Source organism: Hyla sarda, chromosome 1 (genome assembly GCF_029499605.1).
Source record: "Hyla sarda isolate aHylSar1 chromosome 1, aHylSar1.hap1, whole genome shotgun sequence".
Classification (NCBI taxonomy): Eukaryota; Metazoa; Chordata; class Amphibia; order Anura; family Hylidae; genus Hyla; species Hyla sarda.
Window position 1 is genome coordinate 403,215,752 of NC_079189.1, and position 25,976 is coordinate 403,241,727.

The 25,976-nt window shown below is 42.1% G+C and overlaps 1 protein-coding gene across 2 annotated transcripts in view; it reads left to right on the top strand.

The window, feature by feature from the left end:
- Positions 1–581: 581 nt before the first annotated feature.
- PNP (purine nucleoside phosphorylase) overlaps positions 582–25,976 on the top strand; it is a 43,836-nt gene continuing 18,441 nt past the window's right edge. The window contains exon 1 of one of the 2 annotated variants that reach the window (XM_056528292.1): positions 582–722. In XM_056528292.1, the coding sequence (XP_056384267.1) occupies positions 697–722 (26 nt within the window). In that variant the 5' untranslated portion in view covers positions 582–696. Of the gene's footprint in view, positions 723–19,361; positions 19,648–25,976 lie in introns of those variants that run through there. The other variant, XM_056528287.1, reaches the window with a different exon arrangement.

Sequence of the window (25,976 nt, forward strand, 5' to 3'; positions counted from 1 at the left end):
AAATCCAGCAATGGGTGCAGTGTCTGAAGCTTCCTGGAATGGTGAGCGCGTCGACCTGTTGCTACAGCTACCATACTTTCTGCTACCAGGGCTGGTTTAGTTAATCAGAGAGCAGGGACAATGTGCCAATCGCACTCTGCCTGGGGACACAGTGTTGGTTTCTGCCATCTATAGCATGATAAATTAGTGTCCCCGTGCACTTAGGAACGGACAGTTGCCCTGTTGGGGCCATCCTTATCACAGAAAATTTTATTAGCTGAGGCATTACATGGAACAATATTTATTCACCAATCTTGTGACATGCCGGAGTAAAAAGAATTGTATTTAGGTTTAAAGTCTTGACTGAAACTAAGAGCAGCACAGCCGGGGCAAGTCTACTTCTTTCTATAATACATACGGGATCATGTTACTAATAATAGGTAAGCTTATGCTGCGGGGATTTTCGGTGTGCTTCTCATGAGTTACTAGGCTACATTCCAGCTGCATAAAACATGCAATGGCAGCAACACTGTCCTACAGCACTCCTCATTCAACAGCATCTTCACAAGGAGAGCCTAACCATTGGTCAACAAGGGACTTGCCTCCAATGAGGTCATTGCTGACATCAGTCAGGTAGATGCAAATATAATGACAACCCCACTGCCACATCCCAAAGAAGGCGACTGAGACACAGCATCATCCTTCAGGATCACTGACATGGCTCACTGCGGAGAAGACAGCAGGTAGTGTATGAATATCAAGAGGCGAAGTGATGGGCAGACAGCAGAGGACGGGGTGCAATTTCTGTTAACTATTTCAATGCTCTGACTGCATCTTTTGTCCTTTTCACATGATTCCCTATATCCAGTAGACTCAGATACTGTATCTACAGTGGCAGAACATCAGTTTATCTCTGCAGACATGGTGCCTATTTAACATCATAGTGAGATAAGAACACAGGAGGAGGACAACAGATGCTCCTGTGTGTGAGGCATGGAGAAGGGGGATTAAACCGGGACTGAGGGAAATTACACATTACTAGATGTGTGGATGTTTCTACCTCCATGTCAAATGTGTGTCACATTCATACATCCTGGTCATGGTATTTCTCTATAACAGGGAAGATGAGAGGGGGCTGCTAAATAACTAACATAGACAGTAATGTGTATGCGTATATATATATATATATATATATATATATATGTGATCTGTTTCCCATGGGTCGATAATAAATCCTATAATGGGGTCACTGCATGGTGTAGTACGTGGTCACTGTACTGGTATACTAGCCTCTGATGAGAGCTGATATGATACACAGACGAGAGCCTCTGCATAGAGTCACTCCCACTCTGCCGGACTCAACACAATCATTAATATTCATTTTTTGCCAATACATTTGAATGGATGCCATGTAACGTGTCTTTTCCAAAGGAGAAGTTGCTGCAGAATAGATGAGTGGCCAGGAATTGCAGAAGTTGCCTAAATGGGGCGGACTGTTAAAGGGGTTTGTGGTCAGGACTTATTACTGTACGTAGTCTTACCTGTAACCTGCCACCAGGGAAACCTGAAAGAAACATGATTAATATCACTGTAACTAACATCTACCTGCCCCTAGAACAGCGGTTGTGGTGTGCCTGAAAACCGCGCCGAGGGTCCGCCTTTAGAGGGAAAAAGGACAACACCATATAGGGTAATTTGAGTAATGTTTATAATAACGCCAAATAGTGAAACGCATCTGCCATCTCCCTCGAGGGATCTGGGACATAAGTGGTGTACGTGTCAGAGCGCCATCTGCCCAACTTCTGTATCACATGTGTTGGCACTACGTGCCTGGAGGCCGCTGACGCAGCTCCTATCCTAAATGAGTGTCCTGAATATTTCCTAGGGTTGTGGCCTAATGTACTTCTTGTTTGCAGTTACTGATTAAAGGGGTAGTCCAGTGGTGAAAAACTTATCCCCTATCCTAAGGATAGGGCATAAGTTTGAGATTGCGGGGGGTCCGACCGCTGGGGCCCCCTGCGATCTCTCTGTATGGGGGCCAGGCTCTCCGGCCAGATAGCAGGTATTGACCTCCGCACGAAGCGGCCGCCGACACGCCCCCTCAATACATCTCTATGACAGAGCCGGAGATTGCCGGAGGCAGCGCTTCAGCTCTGCCATAGAGTTTTATTGAGGGGGCGTGTCGGCCATCGCTTCATGCAGAGGTCGGCACGCCCCCTTCCCGCGGGCTGTCGTGGCTCCGTACAGGAGATCGCAGGGGGCCCTAGCGGTCGGACCCCCCGCGATCTCAAACTTATCCCCTATCCTTAGGATAGGGGATAAGTTGTTCACCACTGGACTACTCCTTTAAGCATCTCCTCAGCACTACAATTCCCAGAATGCATTGCTTTGCCTCAGCTCTTCATCACATTCCTCCGACCCTCCCAGTTCCTGGCTCAGAGCTGTTACAGAATCTCTCATTTCACAGCAGGCTATCAAACAGGTTTCAGAACCTGCTAGTCATTTCCTGTCTTTGGCATTGTTCAGCACAAGGCAGCATGCTCTAAAAATGTCCAAATAAAAGCTGTAAGCTAAAGAGGCTTAAGTGGTCATCGGCGTGGTTGTGGTAATCACGCCTACTCGGACACGATTGACTACCAGTGCACAGCCGATATCCCCACTCTTCACTAGAAGCAGCAATAACCCTGTGCATGATATAACTCCAGGGCTAGCATAAGACTTTAGGGAGCTGAGGGATTCTGTGTTTACCGCCCAAGTGACTACTCCCCAATGACTGTCCGATGACTACATGAGCCTCATTAGCATACAACACAGGACACATTTTAAAAAAAAATTTTTACACAATAGCAGATGCGAAGGAGGGCATCTTTATTTTACCCTAAATAGTGTGTGGCCACCATTTATGTATAGGCTAAAATCTGGTAACAGGTGACCTTGCAGACCAACCATGAATGATGTTATTCATAAAAGAACACTCTAAAATCCATAATGCATGGCAGCATTAGCTGTTAACTCTGAGCTTTGAATGCCTATATATATTTCATAATGTTATAGGGTACATGAGGTAAATGGGTTGCAGGGGTTATCCAGGGTTATGAAAAAGAGCTGATTTCTTTCAAAAACAGCACCACATCTGTCCACATATGTGGCACTGTTTTTGGAATATATTAGCTGTGTGTTTACAGGGCTGTTATGAAGAATTAGAATACCATGGAGCTGTCCTGTTGCGGAGCCCCTGCTTGTAGAGTGAATTGTTACTTATGCAATTAGAAAATATTTAGGTTGGTCCAAGTTTTGTAGCACATTTACCTCCTATGGAAGACTCCTGTTCCTGGCACCCTGGCAACACATTCCCTGTTTGGCAATACTTCTGTCTTCCTCTGGGAGTTTCTCATTCCCCCGGACCGGTCATATCTCTGTCTGGAAATGAATCAGAGAGCATGAACTTTAAACCAATTTGCCTGATTATAGGCTTTATTTAGCCTCAACTAAAGGACTTATATTATGATTATAAATGATTCCCCATGCACAGGATGGGGATATGCATCTAACCCCTGATCACAAGAATGGTGGTCCATTCTCCCCTGTGTGAATGTAGTGGTATCATTGCAACTTGCAGCTGCTCTATCAACTTAGGAACAAAGGATCCTCATTCTGGTGAAGGGGGGAGGTGTCTAGCAGTCTAACCCACACCCATGAAATACTTATACCTTGTTTTGTAGATAGGGGATACATTTAATCTTGGGATGACACCTTTAAGTATTTGTAATATGGCCACAAGACCCAAAGTCTGGTCAACCAAATGTAGATCACCAAAGAGTTTGCTGCCCTGCTATCCAAATCATTCTCGCTTGCTGATAAAGCTTATGAATAAATTGGTTGTCTTATTACATTTGCTGTCTATGTGCACCACTGATCAGGAACCTCTGTATGCCAAAAATAATAGCCACCAAGTCCTTGCATTATAAGAACAGCAATTCAATAAAATAGTGGGCATTTAATGATACAAATCCTCTATTACAGCCAACGCTTTGCCTGGCAATGCCAGCCGATTGCCATAGTAGATAGGCAGGATTCACAGCAGTCAGCTGACCCCTGCACCCTCTTCTTTCTAAAGACGGGTTGTCTATATGAAAATGACAGGACAACAGGTCATCACCTCTCACCATTTTCTCATTTTCCTTCAGGCTATTTTCTCAAAATAGCTATAATTGTTATTTATGTTTTAGCATTTACATTAGGTCAGCTGCAGAGTGACAATTGCCTGCAGTTATTTTTCACATTTTTTTTATGGGAGTCAATCAGGTCACTGTCAGCTAATGCATCATTCACATTGCCACCAGACTCTGCTATATGAAGCTCCGTCTGCAATTCTGTTGAAAAGACAGGAGTTTAGCAGAGAAAAAAATTGCGCATGCACAATTTTCTTTTTCTCCAGTAAACTACCGGATCCCCAACGAACCCCATTCAACTAAATAGGATCTGTCGGGACCCGGCAGTGTCTGTTGCGCTCCGACCCATATCAGGGGCCATTCTGTGCAAGGAGAAAAAAAAGCTGAATGAACCCTGAACGGGACAGACGTAAATGGAAATTTGAACTTAGCCTTAGGGCATAGATGGTTAGGACATTTTTCTGTGGATCATGTAAGCTTGTCATGCTGATTTTTCTTTTTTATCTTTTTTATTAAAGGAAAACTGTCATCTGTTCACCCACACTAAACCCAATACACTGGGATATAGTGTGGGTGAACAGGAGACCGATGAGGGGTTAATGGGTTAAATACATATTTTTCACAAGCAAAGAGATGAACGTACAATGGAGCACTCACCTCAGACACCAGGTAAAGTCTTGTGCAGATGCTTTTATTTCATATTGCTGAATACAAAATAGCAGGGAGGTGGACAGATGACAAACAGGCGGATGGGTGCAACCGATGGGCGATGGGCCGTTATCGCGCCTTAGCGCTTCGTCAGGCCCCTAAAAATATAAATACACTCCGGAGATCTGTCTTTCCGAAGATCAGCATCCATCTTCAATGAATTGCGCGCTGTAGGCGGGCCCGCTGGCTCAATTTGAATATTTATTGTACATGGTCATGTGAGCGCTCAGTCAGCGCAGTGCTCACATGACCCGCGACAATGAATATTCATATTGAAAAACAATAATAATAATTTCAAAAACTAACAGGTTGTTAGTATACATAAGTACAGGCCCACTCGCCACATCAAGATCACCTAGTCAGAGTGGGTCCCTTACTTAACACTGGCCTTGTGCCCAACAGCGACGACTGCCTCCGCAACACCAAGCCCCACAGGGGGAATGACCTAAAGGCCAGGCAGCCTCACTGCTGTCCAACCAAGCCCCTTGCTCAGGGCCACATCACCCCACAGACCAAGCATCACAGTAACAATGGCCACCACATTCAAAGTGAGCTGTCGGGCCTGCCTACAGCACGCAATTCACTGAAGATGGATGCCGATCTTCGAAGGGACAGATCTTCGGAGTGCAGGTATGTATTTAAACCATTAACCCCTCATTGGTCTCCTGTTCACCCAGACTATAACCCAGTGTACTGAGTTTAGTGTAGGTGAACAGATGACTGTTTTCTTTTAATAAATATAAAAAAGTCAATGTTATAAAGGGAAGCTGTAGTGACCTACTAACTGTAGTCTTACATGTTACATTTCCTGCCATTTCCAGTTATTTTGATTTGTTAACTTTGTTTTCATGCTTGGATTTAAAAATGCCACTGATGTCAGAGACTCAATCCGAGAAGGATAGTTACCAAATGTCCTGTTATGAAACCGTTTTATACTCTCTGTGGTAACATTAAGCAATGAAGATGTCAATTAAAGTCTTGAAGCAAATAGGCTGGATCAGCCTCACTACTCAAATTGAACATACTGTATAGCTGATGCTCGCTTCTTATGAAATGTTTGTGCACCTGCCAAAATTTCATTTCGAATACAGGCTTGCAGACAGTATCAATGTTCAACCTAGTTTAGCAGTCGTAATGACCTTCACACCATAATGTTTAGATTTTTAGAAGGTCTGTCTGTGGTATGTAAAAAAAATAACAGGGAGTAGGATGTATCAGCAGGAATAGAAAGACAAGTTTTCCGACACTACTCTTTCTTTCTTCACGGTTCTGGTACAATACGGAATGCAGTCCTTGGCATCATGGTGTTAAGTTGATTATGGGAAATGTCAATTGCCTGCAGACCAAGTGTTTCACACTGTTCACTATTATGAGATGCTCCTTAAGGAAACGTCTTCCTGGGTGCAATTCACAACTCTCCTACAATATGCAGAAGCTTAGACAGACAGGTTTTATACCCAAGGCTATTTCTGTTACTGGATAGACTTTTGGGATCTTTGCAGTAAGCCATGTGCTACCATCTACTGCATTTAATATTTGTTGTATAATGTGTTATTGACTGACATACACTGTTTGACTTGGATGGATTTTATCTGTGTATACGTTTTGTGGTAACTGAAAAACACCTTAAAAAATTTGTCTCAAATTTAATGCAATAACATATTTGGGATGGATACACAATTCTGGCACACAAATTTGGTCAGTCAGTCAAGCAGAAGTAGATGACTACCCCCTTCATACCTTCAAGATAGTATGAGTAAGCTTATATCCTGCTGAGTCAGATGAATCCACTATTGTAGGTAGTGACTGTATATCGGTTCGGTCCACAATGACTGTACACTGGTTTGGTCCACAGTTAGTTGATACAGTTGAGACAGTTCATTGGATCGGTCCATTATTGTAGGTAGTGACTGTACACTGGTTTAGTCCCCAGATAGCTGACAGACAGTTGAGACAGTTCATTGAATGGGTCCATTATTGTAGATAGTGACTGTAGACTAGTTCAGTCTAAAATAAACTGACAGAGAGTTGGGACAGTTTATTGGATCAGTCCAGTATTGTAGGTAGTGACCGTACATTGGTTCGGTCCACAGTTAGCTTAGAGACAGTTGGAAGTTAGAGACAGGAACAATGCCTTGAACAAAGACGCAATCCCGTGAACAAACCCAAGCCTGCCACATCAGCTCATAAGCCCAAGGCACACACAATAGCATCTCCATTATTCTCTTATAATAGCCTATGCTGCACTATGTAAGCAGATACCACTGAACCCAGAGTAACTGGGTCAGGATCACATTTCCCCACTGTTTATTTTAACAACCAGTTCAGGAAAATTGGCTGCATCCCACTCCTGATCTGATGAATGCCAGACCTAATACGTCAATACAGATAAACTAGATTCATGTACATTATAATGAATGTGGTTGATGCGCTACATCATCTTAGATAGCTATAGAGCTAATGAAATGCTGTAGTTGTATAACTAGATGACAGCTATCTTAGTGTCTGTATTAAATGTATACAGTGATCCTAAACCTCAGCTGGATTGGTAAATGTGGTGTGAAGTTAACTAGACTTTTAGGGTGCATTCACCCACACAGTTTTGCTGTGGATTTGATTCTGCAGATTAAATACTGTAGATTTATTGTTGCAGATTTAATGCTGTAAAAATCTATGTAACTAGATGACTGAACAGAGCATCATATCTGTAGCAAACAATGTATTTGTGGTATGGTGGAATATAAACAAGGAATCCCACAGTGGTATGATTGCAAGGACAAGTGCAGCTAAACACTGAAGAGGCCGTACTTAAGTGGTTAACAAGAAACATTCCAAGTACTCTGTGCTCCTATCATGAGACTGTGTGTTCATTTGGACTTTTATGTGAATTAAAAAAAGCTTACGTTTTTCAGTACCCTGTGATTTCTGGATCTTTTTTCTGCTATTATGTAGTGGACAGGCTATTCATTTTTACAGTCTAGATAACCTTTTTAATAGAAGCCGAATTCCTTGTTTTAGGATTCAACCTCTCCTGTCCAGAGTGGAGAGAGCAGTTCTTGCTCAGGGGTTACACAGACCACCCATTGATTTGAATGGGCACTGTGGAATGTCTTATTTCCCCTGTGGTGGTGGTGCCGGTAAATGAACAATTACAGATTACAGTTAATTACTTGGGTTCTCAGTGGGGGTGGCACTTTGTGATCAGTATATTGTCAAGGGACCATTCTAAAGCTATGTTCACACCGGGGGAAAATGTGTGGAATGTCTGCACAAACAACATTGTGTGGACATTCCTCACATTTGACTAACCAGTTGGCGTTTGACCACTCGTAAATGCGCTGTCTCATAGACAGTAATGCATTTCCTTGCTGACTGCAGATAGAATAGACATGACTATTCTTTCTGTGGATGCTGGAATCTGTGTGATCAGTGCAGCAGAATCCCATTGAAATCAATGGGACTCTGCTGCCGTGGAATGTCCGTACGGAATATTCATGCAGAATTCCACATGGACATTCTGCCGTGTGAACATACCCTTTCAAGCAGGGACAGTCCATTTAGTATTACCTGAAGTTCTTACAATACTACTAATGGGACTAAGGACCCTTTCACACTATAAAAATACCTCCGTTATAAACGTCCGTCATAAAAATATTGAAAATCACCCGTTAAATGGCCCTTAGAAAATCCCTAACAGCCGTTAAAAAATCCCATTATAGTCTATGGGATTTTTCTAATAGCCGTTTTAACCCGTTAACACTCGTTATTAATAACGGCTGTTTTTTTGTGACGGGCAAATCAACGAAAGAAATAGTGCATGAACTATTTCTCCCGTTACTATCGCCCGTCACAAAATAACGGCTGTTATTAATAACGAGTGTTAACGGGTTAAAACGGCTATTAGAAAAATCCCATAGACTATAATGGGATATTCTAACGGCCGTAAGGGATTCTTTAACGGCCGTTTAATGGACAATTTTGAAGATTTTTATGACGGACGTTTATAACGGAGGTATTTTTATAGCGTGAAAAGGGCCATAGTCTAATGAATATAGGACTAAATGAAACAAATGTTATCTTTATCTGCTTTACAAAAAACAATTTTCATGTGTGGAAAACAAATACTGTAACAAATAAATTACCTGAAAAATAATACAGTCAGGTGATAATTAGAGCGTGCAAACAATAACGCCCAGATGATAAGTTAACATTAGCTATCCTCTGTAGGAAATACCAGTTTTGGTTCAGGTACATGCTTGCCCAGTAGGAAACAAAAGTGGGTGGGGTGTTATTAAAGCTTATTTCTATTGATGTCAGGAGGCCATTAAAGCACATATGGGAAGATTTATCAAAACCTGTGCTGAGGAAGAGTGGTGTAGTTGCCCATAGCAACCAATCAGATTGCTTCTTTCATTTTCCACAGGCCTCTTTAGAGGCCTGTGGAAAATGAAAGAAGCAATCTGATTGGTTGCTATGGGCAACTGCACCACTCTTCCTCTGCACAGGTTTTGATAAATCTCCCCCATTATATTCATCCACAGACTCTCCTTATACATAGCAAGTGACTGCACTTTCGACTAGCTATGTCGTTACAACATAAAATATAGCATTATTCACACCACATTTTCCTTTATGCTTTTTTTTTTTTTTTTTTGCCAAACACTTTAAAAATGTTATACTGCTAGGGTGAAGCTGAATGTCTATACAGTCTGAATCTGTTGCCATTTACTTCCATTGTAAATAAAAAATACTTTTCTTATGCTTGTGGCACACACCCATTTTTTTGGAGTACTGTCACTACAGTTTTTAAACCAAAGCCAGAAGTGGATTCAAAAGGAATGGGGACATATCAAAGAAGGACTTTATACTTCTCTTTCTTCATGGATCCACTTCTGGCTTTGGCTTAAAAACAGCAGTGTATTTACACCTGCTGTGTGTGACACCAGTCTATAAGGGTAAGGGTTTGTAGGGCTCAGAATGATATATTAGTTTTTAGACCAATTCTATGGGCCAGCAAAATCATTTATGTATTACTGTCAGTAGTTCAAAGGGGTACCCTGCTGCTCAGCGTTTGGAACAAACTGTTCTGAACGCTGGAGCGGGCGCCGGGAGCTCGGTACGTCTTAGCCCCGCCCCATCATGCAGTCATGCCCTGCCCCCTCAATGCAAGTCTATGGGAGGGGGCGTGACAGATGTCACGCCCCCTCCCATAGACTTGCATTGAGGGGGTGGAGCATAATGTCATGACGGGCGGGGCTATGACGTCACGAGCTTCCGGCACAGGCTCCAGCGTTCGGAACAGTTTGTTCCTAACGCTGAGCAGCGAAGTACCCCTTTAAATCTTAGTCTCCTCCTGCCGTGCTTACATACAGGTATGATCTGCTCATTGTTTAAATGATTTATAGGGCTTGTCAAACTATGTATGATACACACTCTATGGGCTACTCTCCTACTATAGTGTTGTACTGTTAGAAGATGTGTCACCATGCAGGATGTACATGTTCACATAGAATACCTTTATAATAACTAGGATACATATTCCTACTTACAGATTGCTATCTGTGCACCTTGTGCCATGTTATAAACATAGGTGAAATATTGGGTGTAATAAAAAAAAATGTATGTACTGACAATAAAACTAAGTAGTTTAGGATCTTTAAGTACTACTGGTTGCTAAACTCTAGATTATTACTTTTATCTTTCATAAATAATAATTGTAACCTGAAATATCAATTAAAAAAGGGCCTAAAGCAGGGCACATACATTAAACAACAGTCTAATGTGTATTTGTCTCTTGACTTTCCAACAACAGTAAATGTTGGTGGAGAGAAAGGTTGGACAAGTTGCATTTCAACTGGAGATCTGTATGAGAGGAGTCTGGAAGTATCTTTCTCCCTATTGAGGACACATACAATGGGGATCAAAAGTTTGGGCACCCCAGGTAAAAATTTGTATTAATGTGCATAAAGAATCCAAGGAAAGATGGAAAAATCTCCAAAAGGCATCACATTACAGATTAGACATTCTTAGAATATGTCAACAAAAGTTAGATTTTATTTCCATCATTTACACTTTCAAAATAACAGAAAACAAAAAAAAATGGTGTCTGCAAAAGTTTAGGCACCCTGCAGAGTTAATATCTTGTACTGCCCCCTTTGGCAAGTATCACAGCTTGTAAACGCTTTTTGTAGCCAGCCAAGAGTCTTTCAATTCTTATTTGAGGTATCTTTGCCCATTCTTCCTTACAAAAGTCTTCCAGTTCTTTGAGATTTCTGGGCTGTCTGTCACGCACTGCTCTTTTAAGGTCTATCCATAGATTTTCAATTATGTTGAGGTCAGGAGATTGTGAAGGCCATGGCAAAACCTTCAGTTTATGCCTCTTGATATATTCCCCCGTGGATTTCGAGGTGTGTTTAGGATCATTATCCATTTGTAGAAGCCATCCTCTCTTTATCTTCAGCTTTTTCACAGATGGCATCAAGTTAGCATCCAACATTTGCTGAAATTTTATTGAATCTATTTTTCCTTCTACTCGTGAGATGTTCCCTGTGCCACTGGCTGCAATACAACCCCAAAGCATGATTGATCCACCCCCATGCTTAACAGTTGGACAGAGGTTCTTTTCATTAAATTCTGTTCCCCTTCTTCTCCAAATGTACCTTTGCTCATTCCGGCCAAAAAGTTCAATTTTAACCTCATCAGTCCACAGAACTTGTTTCCCAAATGCATCAGGCTTGTCTATATGTTCATTTGCAAAGTTCAAACGCTGATTTTTGTGGTGAGGACGTAGAAGAGGTTTTCTTCTGATGACTCTTTCATGAAGACCATATTTGTACAAGTATCTCTTGTAAACGTCTTGCTATCTTCTTATAGCATTCTCCAGCTTTGTGAGTGTCAACTATTTTCAGTTTCAGATTTCTAGATAACTGCTTAGAAGAACCCATGGTGCTGATTGTTGGGGCAAAGTCAGATGAGTCTGGGCATTTAAAACCTTTGAGATTGACATTACCTGGTCTTCCCAGATGATGATTGAGAACAATCCATGACACTGGCAGGTCTCAGCTTTGCAAAGGGGGCAGTGCATGATATAAATTCTGCAGGGTGCCCAAACTTTAGCAGATGGCATTTTTTTGTTTTCTGTTATTTTGAAAATGTAAATGATGGAAATAAAATCTAACTTTTGTTGACATATTATAAGAATGTCTAATCTGTCATTTGATGCCTTTTGGAGATTTTTCCATCTTTCCTTGGCTTCTTTATGCACATTAATACAAATTTTTACCTGGGGTGCCCAAACTTTTGATCACCACTGTACATGCTTGGCTGATGGTCAGGGAATAGGTCATATTGAAAAATGCAGTCATCATGTTATAGGGCAGGGGAAGCTGGGCAGATTATATATAGTTTTGTGGGAAAAGCTCCAGTACTACTTGCCATTTTTTATGTAAATCTCTGCTCATTCGGGGCTAAATAGTCAAGTGGGTGGTTTTATTTAGTGATTGACAGGTGTGTATAAGTAAGAGAGCTACCCACATGACTACTAAGCCTAGAATGAGCAGAGATTTACATGAATAAATGATAAGTTATCCTGGAACTTTTCCACACAACTATATATCATTCTGCTCAGCTTCTACTGCTCTATACCATGTTTCCTGCTCTAGCTATTCAGTTTATGCACTGTTATACATTACAATGTGTAATTACAGTGATCCTTCAACTTACAATGGCCTCAACATACAATAGTTTCAACATACAATGGTCTTTTCTGGACCATTGTAACTTGAAACCAGACTCAACATACAATGCTATGGAATCTGCAAAACATGTCAATGGCTGGAAGAACCGACCAATCAGAATGGGAATTCACTGGTAAAACCCCTGTATTCCTAAAGTGCATGCACTGACTGGTGTCTGGTAGCGCCCCCTACAGTACAGGGAGGTACAACATGTTCTGTACTCTTTACCTGTATTACTGAAGTGTATGCACTGACTGGTGTCTGGTAGCACCCCCTTCAGTACAGGGAGGTATTACATGTTCTGTACTCTTTACCTGTATTACTGAAGTGCATGCACTGACTGGTGTCTGGTAACGCCCCCTACAGTACAGGGACGGATTACATGTTCTGTACTCTTTACCTGTATTACTGAAGTGTATGCACTGACTGGTGTCTGGTAGCGCCCCCTACAGTACAGGGAGGTGTACATGTTCTGAACTACTTTTAACCTATGCCAGGGTTAGCTGCTCCTTTGGACACCAAGTAAGGGCAGCTCCCTTTTACTTTTTTTAGGGCATTGTGTGTACTGTAGAGGACCCTGAAGAAGCTCCTGTCCTCTACATAGACCAGTGTTTCCCAATGAGGGTGCCTCCAGCTGTTGCAAAACTACAACTCCCAGCATGTTCGGACAGCCAAAGGCTGTCCGGGCATACTGGGAGTTGTAGTTTTGCAACAGCTGGTGGCACCCTTGTTGAGAAACACTGACATAGACAGTGATTTACAGCTCCCAGCAGATTTTTCTTACTTTTATATGTAAGGACTTGCTTTATCTATATTAGTTATCTACTTATTTTTCTTTAATTCTCACTTTTTTTACCTATTTTTGGATGACATTTTGGCTTCAGAACCAATTACCAGGTTTCCATAGAGTTATGGTCTCAACATACAATGGTCGTCCCAGAACCAATTAATATTGTAACTTGAGGGACCACTGTATAAGGAGGTGTTGCCACTAGATTGTTGGTAGTATGAATGCTCCACATACAGCAGAGATAGATTTTAACTATTGGTTTACAACTGCAGTCCAGTGAGTACATTTTTATGCAATCTCGTGAACTGCTGCTATCACTCTATAGGTAAACTCAACTATTAACCCTACAAAGCGTCTCAGTGTAGCACGGGCCTAACACTATGTCCATTTACTGTTCTCTACAAAAGGTACACTGATATAATGTGGAAGGGTAGTGTGTTCTCTTCTGGTTCCTGGTTGGTTCTCCAGTAGGGGGTGTGAGAAATACTCACTGTTTATTGGTGCTGAACCTTCCTCCCTCTCTCAGCACCAAACAGTGAAACTCTCACATTCTGCTTTGGTTAAGCCTTGGGAGTGTTTCTCACATCCTGGATTTTTCCATGTCACAGTCTATTGCACTCTATTGTTGCTGGCACTTTCCCGAGTGCAATACATTAAAGGGGTATTCCAGGAATTTTTTTTATTTGACTATGCTACAGAGGCTGTAAAGTTAGTGTAGTTTATAATATTGTGTCTGTACCTGTGTTTGACGGTTTTCTCACAATGCTTATGTGATTTTCACCCCAATATTTATTTGTAACAGCATACAAAATGACTGTTGTCTCAGATTTTTGCCAGGTTGCAATGCGGCCAAGAACTGACTCACTAGTCAGCTGATGACAGGGAGCCTGTCTGCTTCAATGGAGCAATCGCTTGGTGGGAGACAGATCAATCTGCAACTAATGCAACAGCTTTAGGCATCCTGATTGAAAACCACAGGTCTTTTGAATGGATGCAGCTCATTCATGTTTCAATGGCTGGGGTGGCTGATGGGAGGGAGAAAAATTTAATTATAGGATTTGTAAACAAAAGAAGAGAACTCAAGCAGGAAATACCAGTTCACAAAAAGCTAGCCACAGTGTTATGGTAATCTCACAACATAGCCATTTAGCCCCAAGACAAGCGCAGACCCTTCCTAAGATCACCTTATGGTGGATAACCCCTTTAACTGTTTAATACACAATACATTAACTGTTTAATACTGCAACAGAACAGCACAGATGATAAATAAGTATATAAAGAAATAAAGTGAAAGAAATGGAGACCGTAGTGAAGGAGGCGTCAACTTGATTCAGCCCCATCTATTTCCTAAGGGCTCCCACACAAAGTCACATAGCATAATGCATTCAAATTCCTTCTAACGCGTTTCGGAAATGAATGCAGTTTCCTTCGTTGGATCCCAGACAAAGGAAACCGCATTTCTTTCCGAAACACATCGGAAGGAATTTCAGGGTTTACCAGCATCCGTAGTGATGTCACTGCAGGCTGCCAAATACCATCAGCCAGCACCACGAGCGGGGAGGCATACGGTTGAGATGCTACTGGCCAGGGCAGTCTTCCGACTTCTCAGAGCACCTCTTCAGCAAGAACTGGCTGTACATCAATTGGACAGTTACGTCGGGAACAGATTTGATTGTTTGTAGTAAGATATGCTGTTAAATAAGAGTACATTAAAAGTGCTATAGCCCCAACTATATTGTTTTTAATACTGGAGGGCTTACAGGGTTCAGGAATCAGGGGCCTGTACGAATAGTAAGTAGTGTTGCTCGCGAATATTCGCAATGCGAATTTTATTCACGAATATCGCATATTCGCGAATTCGTGAATATTCGCGAATATAGCACTATATATTTGTAATTACGAATATTCGGTTTTTTTTTTTTTTTTTCCTTCACAGTACACATCACAGTGATCATCCCTCTCTGCTTCCAGCTTGTGTGGTGTAAAGAAGGCTCTAATACTACTGTGTGAGACCGGGGTGCGAATTTTCGCATATGCGAAAATTTGCATATGCTACTTTTCGCATATGCGAATTTTAGCAAATGTTAATTTTTGCATACGCGAATTTTTGCATATGCGAAAATAAAATGAGAATATTATGAATATGCGAATATTCGCGAATATATGACGAATATTCGTCCATATATTTGCGAATATTCGCGAATTCGAATATGGCCTATGCCGCTCAACACTAATAGTAAGGCAGCAGTAGGCACATCCCCTGCACATCTTCATTAAAGCGCTAGTGTACGTTGTTTTATCAGGGGAAGAAAGAGGCTTTGTTTCTGATAAGATCTATTACAAAGGTTGTTATGCTAATGATTTATGCAAAGTTTGTATTTCATACAATAGCCAGGAGGCCCTTACAAAATGGGGCAAATAAGACTTTCACACGAATTTCTGTAAAGGCAAAAGAGAGCAACATTTACAACAGAGAAAACATTGATAGGAGAACCTTGTTTTTGTTGTTACATAAGATTATCTACTTGGTGATAACAATATGTACTATGGACATGACTCATGAACTGCACATGTAGCCTTCAAATTGTGTTTATTTTGTTCGTAACTGGTACTGATAAACATGCTATACCCATCATAACATTATAGCAGACCTTTAGAGCTTATAGTGTACCTTTAATGTTTTATTTGCCTTTATGAAAGTGACTATAGTACAGCACTGTGCATGTCAATTTTCTTATTGACTTTGAATCACAATACCCTGGGTCTTCATAAATCCCATTAAAATCCCATTAAAATCCCATTACACTGGGTCTTCATAACACATTTAAATCCCTAAACAATAATTGGCAGATTTTTGACACATTTTATGCAAATATTCATTGATTTTGAGTTATCCAGCATAAGGTGATTTTAGTACGTACCTGGCAGACAGTAATGGACATGCTTAGGAAGGATCTGCACTTGTCTTGGGACTAAATGGCTATGTTGTGAGATTACCATAATACTGTGGCTAGCTTTTTGTGAACTGGTATTTCCTGTTTGTCTTTTTTTTTTTACTACAAATCCCACAATTCCAATTTCCTCCCTCCCAAACATCAGCCACCCCACCCATTGAAACATAAATGAGCTGCATCCATTCAAAAGACCTGTGGTTTTCAATCAGGGTGCCTACAGCTGTTGCATTAGTTGCAGATTAATCCCTCTACCCATTAAATCAGACAGGTTCCCTGTCATCAGCTGACTAGTGAGTCAGGTCTTGGCCGCATTGCAACCTGGGAAAAATCTGAGACAACAGTCATTTTGTATGCTCTTAAAAATAAATATTGGAGTGAAAATCACTGAAGAATTGTGAGAAGACCATCAATCACAAGTACAGACACTATAGTATGAAGTACACTAACTTTACAGCCCCTGTAGCATAGTTAAATAAATAAAAATCCTGGAATACCCTTTTAATGGCATTTTGAGTAGAAGCTGTCTAGAAAAAACAGTGCCACACCTCTCCTGATTTAATATAAGAGTCATAGCGAACCTCCCAGCATTTCACAAGGTTAACACATCAGATTTATAGACTCCTGCATACCTCACCTGGCTTACAATTACACATCAGATCAATAAGCAAATACAAAGTGGATTTGAAAAACTGAAGTTGTAACCCATTAAGGGGAATGTCATGTCATTTTTGTTGAAATTTTTCACAGCTTCTGGTACGTGTCATCGTGTGGGGCATAGTATTGGATAACTGTTTAGGATGATAGAGAATATGTCTCCCTGATGTAGAATAGGTATGTCAATTATACAATATGTAAATTATACAGTATAAGAGTAGGGTCACACGTGCTGTATTTTGCTGACTTCAATGGGTAGAAAAATACGCACCAGCAAATACGCAGCAAAATATGGCACGTGTGACCCTACCCTAAGGAATAACAGGAAAAGTTGCTGCACTGTATTTGTAGATCTTTATCCCCCTCAATCATCAGTTGATTTCTGACATCTGTTGTAAGTACCTGTTTTTGTTATTTGTTACCTGCTTTTATTGACATGCTTTCATATATTTGTTCTTGCTATTGTCTTGTTGGTACACAATTCTGCCCTACTGTACCAACTGTAAATCCTGGGAGTATCTTAGTACTGGGAGCCACTGATAGGGCCCAGAAGTCTGCTATATGTGAAGACCAGTTCTGCTGCCCTGTTACTAGCCAGTGTCTCTATAATACACTACATCACCACAGAAACGTGTATTATTTCCACCAGACAGATTAAGGCTCCTTTCACACTATGAAAAGGACCCGTTATATAACACACGTTATAAAATCCCGGGCGATCGCGGGGTAAAATGGCCATTAGAAAAGCCCTAACGTACGTTAGAAAATCCCATTATAGTCTATGGGATTGTTCTAATACACGTTTTAACCCGTTATCGTTATGCATGCACTATTTCTCCCGCTACTATCTCCAGTCACAAAATAACGTCACAAAATAAAGTCACAAAATAACGTGAGTAAAAAACGAAAGTGCAAAAACAGAAGAACGTTCCGTCCTTAACCTCTTAAGGACCAAGGACATACTGGTACATCCTGAATCCTTTCCCTTTCTATAACGCGTCATAGTGGGTCGGGCCCGGCCGTTGTTAGACCCGGGGCTAATAGCTATTAACCCTTTAGACGCGGCGTTCAAAGTTGAATGCCGCGTCTAAAGTGAAAGTAAATCACTGCCGGCTAGCTCAGGGGGCTGTTCGGGATAGCCGCGGCAAAATCGTGGCATTCTGAACAGCTCTGGGACACGAGGAGGGTCTCCTACCTTGCCTCCTGGTGTCCGATCGCCGAATGACTGCTCAGTGCCTGAGATCCATGTATGAGCAGTCAAGCGGCAGAATCATTGATCACTTGTTTCCTATGAGAAACCAATGATCAATGTAAAAGATCAGTTTGTGCAGTGTTATAGGTCCCTATGGGAGCTATAAAATTGCAAAAAAAGTGAATAAAGATCATTTAACCCCTTCCCTAATAAAAGTTTGAATCACCACCCTTCTCCCATTAAAAAAAAAAACTGTAAATAAAATTAAACATATATGGTATCACCGCATGCGGAAATGTCCGAATTATTAAAATATATCATTAATTAAACCACACATTCAATGGCGTACGCGCAAAAAATTCCAAAGTCCAAAATAGTGCATTTTTGGTCACTTTTTATATCATGAAAAAATTTATAAAAACAAGTCCGATCAATACATAAATGGTACCGCTAAAAACTTCAGATCATGGCGCAAAAAATGAACCCTCATACCGGCCCATATGCAGAAAAATAAAAAAGTTATAGGGGTCAGAAGATGACAATTTTAAACATATAAATTTTCCTGCATATAGTTATGATTTTTTCCAGAAGTACGACAAAATCAAACCTACATAAGTAGGGTATCATTTTAATCATATGGACCTACAGAATAAATATCAGGTGTCATTTTTACTGAAAAATATAGTGCGTAGAAACAGAAGCCCCCAAAAGTTACAAAATGGTGTTTTTTTCTTCAATTTTGTCTCACAATCATTATTTTTTTTCCGTTTCGCCGTAGATTTTTGGGTAAAATGACTGATGTGCAAAATTGAAAGAGTTATGATTTTTTTAATGGTAAGGAGGAAAAAATGAAAGTATAAAAACGGAAAAACCCCGGGTCCTTAAGGGGCTAAAGGAAGGTCATAACCTCAGTAGTACTGCTATTTATACATATAGCTAAGGTCCTGATGCTTCGATGGTGGAGTCATGTGACGAACCCTACTGACTCCTATCTGGAGTACGCTAGCATCACATGTCACACACAGTCACGTGTCCGCTCTGGTCATACCGTGACGTATGGCGGGAAGAGTGTGGTGTCTGCAGTCACGATGGAGCCTCCCCCCTCATCCGATGTAGCCCTCTGCGTGTGACGCACGTTGATCACAATGTACATTGTGTTATTATAAAAAAAAAAAAAAAATACACCGATACCGGAAAGGAACCAATCACTTTAGGGGAGTGTGATGGGCACGGTCCCGAGAGCCAATCATAGCCGAGTCTATAGGGTCATGTGTCCTGTGAGGGGCGGGGCCGAAGCTAGTGTTTAGTTGCTGTCATATATATAGACGTGCTGCATAGTCCCCGAAGCTACAAGCTACGCCTCTGATCCTGGTTATTACGTAGAGTCACGCAGCGCCATGTCTCCCCCAGCGGCTGAAACGCAGAGGCAGGAGGTGAGAAGGAAGGAAGAAACGCGTACCGGGTGAGTGTATGTCACTGCTATAGTCTGTGCTGTCATACTGGCTTTATGCTGTACCGTCACCTGAAGCATTGATGCCTTCATTGTCTGATCATCTAAAGTAGCCCTTAATACCTTACCTAGGGATGGTATTCCAAACTGTGGACCTCTAGATATTGCAAAACTACAACTCCCAGCATGCCCGGACAGCCAACGGCTGTCCGGGCATGCTGGGAGTTGTAGTTTTGCAACATCTGGAGGTCCACAGTTTGAAGACCACTGTATTAGGATTTCCATAATAAAAGGCCCCTTTTATTCTGGAGTGGATGGTGGTCCCACTGATCAGTTTGCCATCAATGCTCATATTGAGAAGACCACAATATGTCACTACTCCAGACCTCCCCACCCTTGCCAGCATTGAGGGACTTAATTGCGGTACTTCCTCAAGGGATTTGCGCAGTCCAAAATGATCCTGAATCAGCACTTATGTCAGTAAATACCAAGGGGAACTTTGTCAATGGGACATGCTCAATCTTGTGAACTGAGCAGCAGAATTCCCATTGGAATCAATGGGTCGGAATCTCTCTAGCAGGGCTCAAGTCCTGCAGTCACATGTGGGAACTGAGTTCCTGCACTTTTTTTCACAGCAGAAACACCGTTCCCATTAGCAGGAGTTCTGCAGGACCAGCCCTTGTTTGGAAATCTTGGGTGAGTTCCTGCTCTTTTTTTTTCCCCAGGACTTGACCCCTACTCTCTAGTGTGAACGGGGCCCTAGCCTGAAGAAGCTGCATGAGAATGATGCGAAACGGTGTAACATGAGACAGCGAGGGGCAGGGTGTCATCTTTACAGCTGTTTGAAGATTTTTTTTTTTTTTTTTTCAAATCTAGGTACCAGAATGAAGGATGGTGCCCGAGCTGGCATCACATAAGTTGCCCACCCTGAAGTTCATTTACGGTGCATGACGAAATTCAGTGTTAGGCTGGGTCCACACTACGTTTTCTCCCATACGGGAGCGCATACGGCAGGGGGGAGCTAAAAGCTCGCGCTCCCGTATGTTACCGTATGCGCTCCCGTATGTCATTCATTTCAATGAGCCGACCGGAGTGAAACGTTCGGTCCGGTCGGCTCATTTTTGCGCCGTATGCGCTTTTACAACCGGACCTAAAACCGTGGTTGACCACAGTTTTAGGTCCGGTTGTAAAAGCGCATACGGCGCAAAAATGAGCCGACCGAACGTTTCACTCCGGTCGGCTCATTGAAATGAAGCACATACGGTGACATACGGGAGCGCGAGCTTTTAGCTCCCCCCTGCCGTATGCGCTCCCGTATGGGACAAAACGTAGTGTGAACCCAGCCTTAGCCAAGCAGGCCATTACATGGTGCAATTTTCCACATAAATGACTCACTTGGCATATTGAGGGTGCGGTGAGTTCTGGGTGTATTCTGAGAAAAATATTTTCTGACCGTGTAAACACAGTTCCTTCTAGAATTATGGAGAAGGATAAGTTTAGAATAGTTTACCTCCAGTTTTATGAGGTTGTGAATGAAATGTATTATCTTAATGTTTTGGACAATGTTAAAGGGGTATTCCAGTAAAAAAAAATATAATCATAATTTCCATATCAACTGGCTCCAGAAAGTTAAACAGATTTTGTAAATGACTTCTATTTAAAAATCTTAATCCTTCCATAATTTAGCAGCTGCTGAAGTTGAGTTGTTCTCTTCTGTCTGGCAACAGTGCTCTCTGCTGACACCCCTGTCTGTCCCAGGGACTGTCCAGAGCAGGAGAGGTTTGCTATAGGGATTTGCTCCTGCTCTGGACAGTTCCTGAGACAGGTGTCATGAGAGAGCACTGTCAGATAGAAGAGAACAACTCAACTTCAGCAGCTAAGTACTGGAAGGATTACAATTTTATTTTTTTAAATGGAAGTAATTTACAAATCTGTTTAACTTTCTGGAGACAGTTGATATGAAAATTATCATTTTTTTTTTTTTTTTTTTTTTTTTTTACTGGAATACCCCTTTAAAGGACAACTGTAGTGCTAGACATTTATATATTACTGTGCCCGGGCCTCAAAAATAAACAAAATAAACTTTAACTCCCCTTCCTATGAGCCCCCGTTGGTCTAGTACCGGCCTCACGGTCCAGTGGTGCGAACCTCATTCAACTTCCTGGGGTCGGGAACGCCGCAGAGCTGTCGGTGTATGACCGGCCCCAGCGATGTCTCGCCCCGGATGATGATAGGCTGAGCTCACTGTCATGTAAGGAGCTCTGGCCGGCTTCTTACATGACAGTGGGCTCAGTCTATCATTGGCCTGGGCGGGACATCGCTACAGCCAGTTATACGCAGACGGCTCTGCGGCGTCTCCGTCCCCAGGAAGTTGAATGAGGTTCGCACCACTGGACCGTGAGGCCGGTACCAGACCAACGGGGGCTCGCAGGAAGGTATGTTAAAGTTTATTTTGTTTGTTTTTTGAGGCCCGGGCACAAATATATAAATGTCTAGCACTACAGTTGTCCTTTAACATTGTCCAAGACATAAAGAGAATAAATTTCATTCACAACCTCATAAAACTTAAGGTAAAACTATTCTTAATGTATCCTTCCTTCTCCATAATTCTAGAAGGAACTGTATTTACACTGTCACGTATGTCTCTAATACACCCAAAATTCACCGCACCCACAATATGCCAATGCTCCAAAAGCCATACGCAGCCAAGTGAGTCATTTATGTGGAAAATTGCACCATGTAATGGCCTGCCTGGCTAACACTGAATTTCGTCATGCACCGTAAATGAACTTCAGGGTGGGCAACTTATGTCATGCCAGTTCGGGCACCATCCTTCATTCTGATTCCTAAATAAAAAAATTCAAACAGCTGTAAAGATGACACCCTGCCCCTCGCTGTCTCATGTTACATAACCTTTTTTCCCCCTGGAATACCCCTTTAATATCACACAAAAGTTGAACTAGCTTCCTTGGTGTCCTATTCCACTCTATGTATTTTTTTAATATCTTTCTTTATGTTTTGTTCCCTGTTAACTTGTAGCTGGTTTTAAGGATTCTGATTTGTATTTACTCAGTATTGCCAAATATATTGCCATGCCATCATACCTAGACTAGATATGGTGAAAAAAAACAACGCCCAAAATAACGCATGGCATTTGTGTGCGGGCAAAAATCTGTGGCCATGTGTTGACTGGGAATGACTTTTTTTTTTTGCATTGTTTTGCCCTTTAGCAGTCGCTCATTTGCAAAAAACCTTTTGTATGATGTTGAAAATAACATTGCATGTATATTTGTAATATACATTGGTTAAAAAATGTGTATATTTATGGGTTAAAAAATGCTGTCCCTGCAGCTAATGCCGGTGTGTCTGTGCAGAGACAAAATACAGGAAGTGAGGACAGGACAGCAGGGCTCTGTGCACTGAGGTTTTATGACACGCCCAGGCTCACACAGCAGGCTGATTGACAAGCCCGGAGCCTGCACAGAGCCCTGCTTGTCCCACCCCACACTTCTAGATTTTGTCCCAGCCAAGACACAGGCAATAGCTGAAAGGGACTAGACAATGTTTTTTTTTTTTTTTTTACCCAAAAAATATGCACATCTTTATAAAATGTATATTCCAAATATAAATATAATGTTATCTCAAGGGCAGTTTTTTTTTCTGCTCAGGGGTAGTCTTTTTTTTTTTTTTTTTTTAAATCATATACTTTGAGTACAGCATTATGGCCTTTTTCCTCCAATGTGCTTCTATAGGTGGGGGAAAAAAAGCCTAAAACTGCCATATGTTATTTTTCCCCCAATTCTTCAAAAGAAATCTTTAAAGTGGTAGTTTGGCAAAAAATAAATAAATAAATAAATAAAAAATTATTCCCTATACTAATACACACTTGGGGAGATTTATCAAAACCTGTGTAGAGGAAGAGTGGTGCAGTTGCTTATAACAACCAACTACATTGCTTCTTTTATTTTGCAGAGGCCTTTTTAAAAATGAAAGTAGCTTTTTTTATTTATTTTTTTGGCCAAAAAGACAGCAAGCAAACATAGTGGCCCTCATTTACTATTCTAAACCCAACTTCTTTTGTCGGGTTTTTTTTTTTGGCGCATCTTTGTCTGTGACATGTTGCAGACATTGTGCGCCAGTCTGCGACACGATGCAACATTTTTTCCCGACGGACCCGATGTGGATTCTCCCAAACCCGAAAAAGGGGCGTAACCCGACATTTCTGAGCCTTCCCACGTATTTATAAAGGTTTCCAACCCGAATTTGTTGAATTGTTGTGGATTTTTTCCCGACAACTAAGAAGAGTTGGAAACCAAAACCAACAAAACCCATGTGCGACAAACAGGATGCGACATAATAAGGAATATCAGGGGAAAAAAGCAGTCGGGTAAGAAAGCAAGATAGACTTACAACCCGATTTTCTAAGTAAATGAGAGCCATTGTCTGTTAGTAGATGAATACTATAATTAGAATACAGTCTCTGAGAGACCATCACATGTTGGAGGCAGCATCAACATACGATGCTTTTGTATGTCGGGGCCATCGCATAAACGGCTATCCGGCAGTGCAGGCTGCTTCAGCTGCCACCGGATAACAGTTTACGGTGCCCTGTGCTGACGGTCACTTGCCTGTCCTCGGGGCTCCGGCGCGTCCTCTCCGGGATCCCCTGCATCGTTGGCGCTCTCCATCGACCTCCTCACGTCGCTACGCATGCCGTCCCGTCATCCAATAGGAGCGACGTGCGTAGTGACGTGATGGCGGCGACAGAGCGCGGATGCCAGGTAAGCAGAGGCCTTGCTGGAGCGTCGGGGACACCTCGGGACGCGGTGACAGCGATGGATGGCGACATCCCGGGCAGCGGTGACGGTCCGGAGCGGCAGGGACAGGTGAGTACCACTTCCTCTAACAGTGGTCTACAACCTGCGGACCTCCAGATGTTGCAAAACTACAACTCCCAGCATGCCCGGACAGCCGTTGGCTGTCCGGGCATGCTGGGTGTTGTAGTTTTGCAGTCCACAGGTTGTAGACCACTGTCCTATACTTTACATTGCACGGATCCCTCAACATACAATGGTTTCAACAAACGATGGTCCATTTGGAACGGATTACCATCGTATGTTGAGGGCCCACTGTATATTCCAGGATTGCAGACATGACTCCTGTATGTGATGTGAGTCACACTGTGGTCATCTTTCTGCTGAGATCACAGTGGTATTGGTAGGACACCCAGAGGTGTTTTTTATAAGAAGGGGCAGTTTGTTGCTCCCCCTTTTATCTATTTACATTGGTCAAGACCTACTGGCTTACTAGCGCCTCCACCCTTAGTCTCCAATCACTTGGGACACATGCCCCATCACTAGCTACACCCCGGGACACGTCTCTCGTCAATGGCTGGTTTTCCATTCTTTACCTCAAGCAGAATGATAGGCATTTTAGATATTGCATATCTTGAGGGCATCTGTTTTTTTAGATAGTAGCCATTCGTGCTAAGGCTTGTCCGTATCATGTAAGTGTCCATGGACGTGTAGACTATGTATTCGCTTTATACAAAGTCGAATTGAAGAAAGTGAAGGTCATTTATCAATGACATCTTGTTAAACAGGTTACGTTCTATTATGCTGCTACTGGAAATGGAGGCATCTGCAATATCTTCCTCAAATATCAGTATTTAAAGGAGTACTTCAGGATATAAAAATGTATCCCCTATCCTAAGGATAGGTGATAAGTGTCAGATCGCGGGTGTCCCACCGCTGGGACCCCCAGCTCTCTGCATGAAAAGAGCTGTGTCAAGATGTTGCTGACGCGCTTCATACATGCAGCTCAATGGGAGAGCCTGAGATACCCGAGTGCAGCTGCATTGAGAGGGCGTGTCTGCCACCACTTTGTGCGGTGATCAACACACCCCATTCAGGAGGAGAGCCGGGCGCCGTTCAAGAGATCTCAGGGGGTCCCAGCAGTCAGACCCACCACGATCTGACGCCTAGCCCCTATCCTCAGGCTAGGGGATACATTTTTATATCCCGGAGTGCTCCTTTAATTCAGAAATCTGGTTATCTGGTGCAAACCCTTTACAACATATTCAGACTGTGTTTTTGTCCCTAACAACTAGTAAAATAAATAGTCTGTAGATAAACAATAACACACATAGGCTTATTCTCTATCCCCATGGTAAGGTTTTCCTACAAATATTATCATAGGGGGAGATATATCAAAACCTGTGCAAAGGAAAATTTGCCCAGTTGCCCATAGCAACCAATCAGATTGCTTCTTTCATTTTGCAGAGGCCTTGTTAAAAATAAAAGGAAGCAATCTGATTGGTTGCTATGGGCAACTGGGTAACT